The sequence below is a fragment of the Piliocolobus tephrosceles genome, unplaced genomic scaffold, assembly GCF_002776525.5.
Source record: "Piliocolobus tephrosceles isolate RC106 unplaced genomic scaffold, ASM277652v3 unscaffolded_31378, whole genome shotgun sequence".
NCBI lineage: Eukaryota > Metazoa > Chordata > Mammalia > Primates > Cercopithecidae > Piliocolobus > Piliocolobus tephrosceles.
Window position 1 is genome coordinate 4,222 of NW_022314730.1, and position 2,360 is coordinate 6,581.

Consider the following 2,360-nt stretch of genomic DNA (forward strand, 5'->3'; position numbering starts at 1 on the left):
TCCTACCACGCAGGAAACACGGAACCAACCATCAGCCACGGGCCTGCTGGCCCTTCTTTCTGGGTACTGTGTTTGGAAAAAACACAAAATCATTAAATTAAACGTGCCTTCTCAAACCAAACACATCCCTCTTTTAGCCCTGGAGATTCAGAGCTGCCTCTCCCTTTGAAAATGAATGATCTTGGCTGGGTGCGGTGGCTCATGCCTGTAATCCCAGTACTTCGGGAAGCGGAGGCGGCTGGATCGCGAGGACAGGAGTTCAAGACCAGCCTGACCACTATAGTGAAACACTCTACTAGAAATACAAAAAGTAGCCGGGCATGGCGGCGGGCGCCTGTAGTCCCAACTACTCAGGAGGCTGAGGCAGGAGAATTTCTCGAACCCCGAAGGCAGAGGTTGCAGTGAGCCGAGATAACACCACTGCACTCCAGCCTGGGCAATAGAGCGAGACTCCCTAAAAAAAAAAAAAAAAAAAAAGAATGATTTCATCCAATGCCCTCAGTAACAGAGGAGGTCCAAGTCCAGTGAGGGGGTGGAACGAACATACAGCGGAAAGGACACGAGACAGGCGCGCCACCGGGTTGAGTCTCGTGAACAAACTGAGGCCACAGTGCCTTCCTCAGGGCTGTACCTCAGTTAGCAAAACAAAGGCATTCTCTCTGACGGGTCAAATCACCGAAGCCTAGGGATCGTCGCTGGGGGCTGCGACGGGGCTGGCATGAAACGTCCCCTCTGTCTGGCTGGGCGAAGGGTCAGTGCTCAGGAGTTTCAGGCCTTTAAGGCCAGGCCAGACTGCAGGGGGACTCTGTAGCCGGGTGGGGGTTTCGATCCTGCACTGTGGCCTTGCAACTGCGAGGCCTTGGGGGTCGTGCTTCGTTCGCCTGAAATCTTAGTTCGTGCGTGCAGGAGGCGCCTGGCTTGTCCGGCGGTGCGAAGCGGCAAGCCGGAGGGCGCACTAGGCGTGTCCGCCCAGCGCGGCCTCTGTAAGCCGGGCAGGCGCCCGGCCTCCCGGCTCCCGGCCCCGCCTCCGCCCCGCCCCCGCCTCCGCCCCACTCCCGCGCGGCGCAGGCTCCGCCCCCGGATCCCCCTGCCCGGTCCGGCCCGCTTGGCCCCGGCGGCAGCGGCAGCGGCTGCGGCTGCAGCGAAGGCGCGCGAAGGTAGGAGGCCGGGGGCGCGCGCGTGCGCGGGGGCGGGACGGACGCGCTCCCGGCGGAGGAGGCCGCGCGCCCGGGGACGGGCTGGAGCGACGTCCCGGGTTTGGGGGCGCTGTGGGCGCCTCACCCGCCGCTGCTCGGCACCGGAGGCCAAGTGAGCGTTCCCGACGGGATCCGCGGATGCCCCGCCGCGTCTTGCCGCCCATCCTGCTCGGATTGTCGTGGGCCGGGGGCACGACAGGAGGCCGGGGCCTGCTCGGGCGCAGCGGCCTGCAGGGCGCAGCCATCCCTCCGCCAGCCGGGGTCCCCTTGCTCCGTGGGCGGCCGTGGGAGGCCTTCGCGACAGCCGCTGCCTCCCGCAGATGCCCTCTGCAGCTCCTGAGTGCGGGCCCCGCTCTGCACTGCCCTCCTCGTGTGGGACCCAGTTTCGTCTTCATTGCAGCCCTGCCGAGTCGGAAGCATCTCCATTGTGCAGAAGGGGAAACTGAGGCCCAGAGTGCGCAGTTGGGCTGGCCACGAAGTCAGGGCCGCCGGATGCTGTGCGGGGATGGGGCCCTGCACCGCTTGCGCCTCTCACCATGCGGCCTCAGGCCCCTGGGCCCGGCCAGCGTCTCTGGAGTGGGCATTTTGAACAAGCGCCCTCCTGATTTTCACACAAACCTAAGTCTGAAGACCGTGCTGGGGCAGATGTCTGCCCCTCTGGTGACCAGCTCACAACTCCCTCGGGAAGACGATTGACTGGGGAATGGGGACCCTGGGGAGGGGGCCTTCGCGGTGCCATCTGTCTGTTTACGCCAGAAAACAGAAATTTCTGTTTTTTTTTCCGCTGGGCTCACAGCAGGTGCTTAGTAAACAGATCTTGTGGTGGGAGCAGAGGCCAGCGGGATTCAGGCAAGACTCCAGGAGTCAACACCTGGATCTCGGAGGCTCCCCATCGGCGCACATTTCCCTGACTTAACCCTCCCCTCCCCAGTCTTTCTCTCAGCCCTTGGAGGGGAGGCCCCCTTTCCACCCAGGTGGCCCCTGTGGGGGTCACGGCCTGGTTTTCACCCTGAACTTCTGGGATGCGGGAGATGCTGGATGTGTTGGCTGGTGTCCTTCCGTGAGCCCCGTGTGTGGCTGACACCATCTGTGGCCCAACATGACCCCAGCCAGAGCCAAGGGGAATCATTTCTTTTTCCATTTAACATCCTACATTATTACTTG

General features: G+C 62.8%; 1 protein-coding gene across 1 annotated transcript; it reads left to right on the top strand.

The window, feature by feature from the left end:
- The first annotated feature begins 435 nt into the window (after positions 1-435).
- LOC111529859 lies at positions 436-2,107 on the top strand. The gene has a single exon (XM_023196879.2). It carries the CDS (start codon positions 1,335-1,337, stop codon positions 1,890-1,892), a length of 558 nt encoding a protein of 185 aa, XP_023052647.2. The 5' UTR covers positions 436-1,334; the 3' UTR covers positions 1,893-2,107.
- The last annotated feature ends 253 nt before the right edge of the window (positions 2,108-2,360 follow it).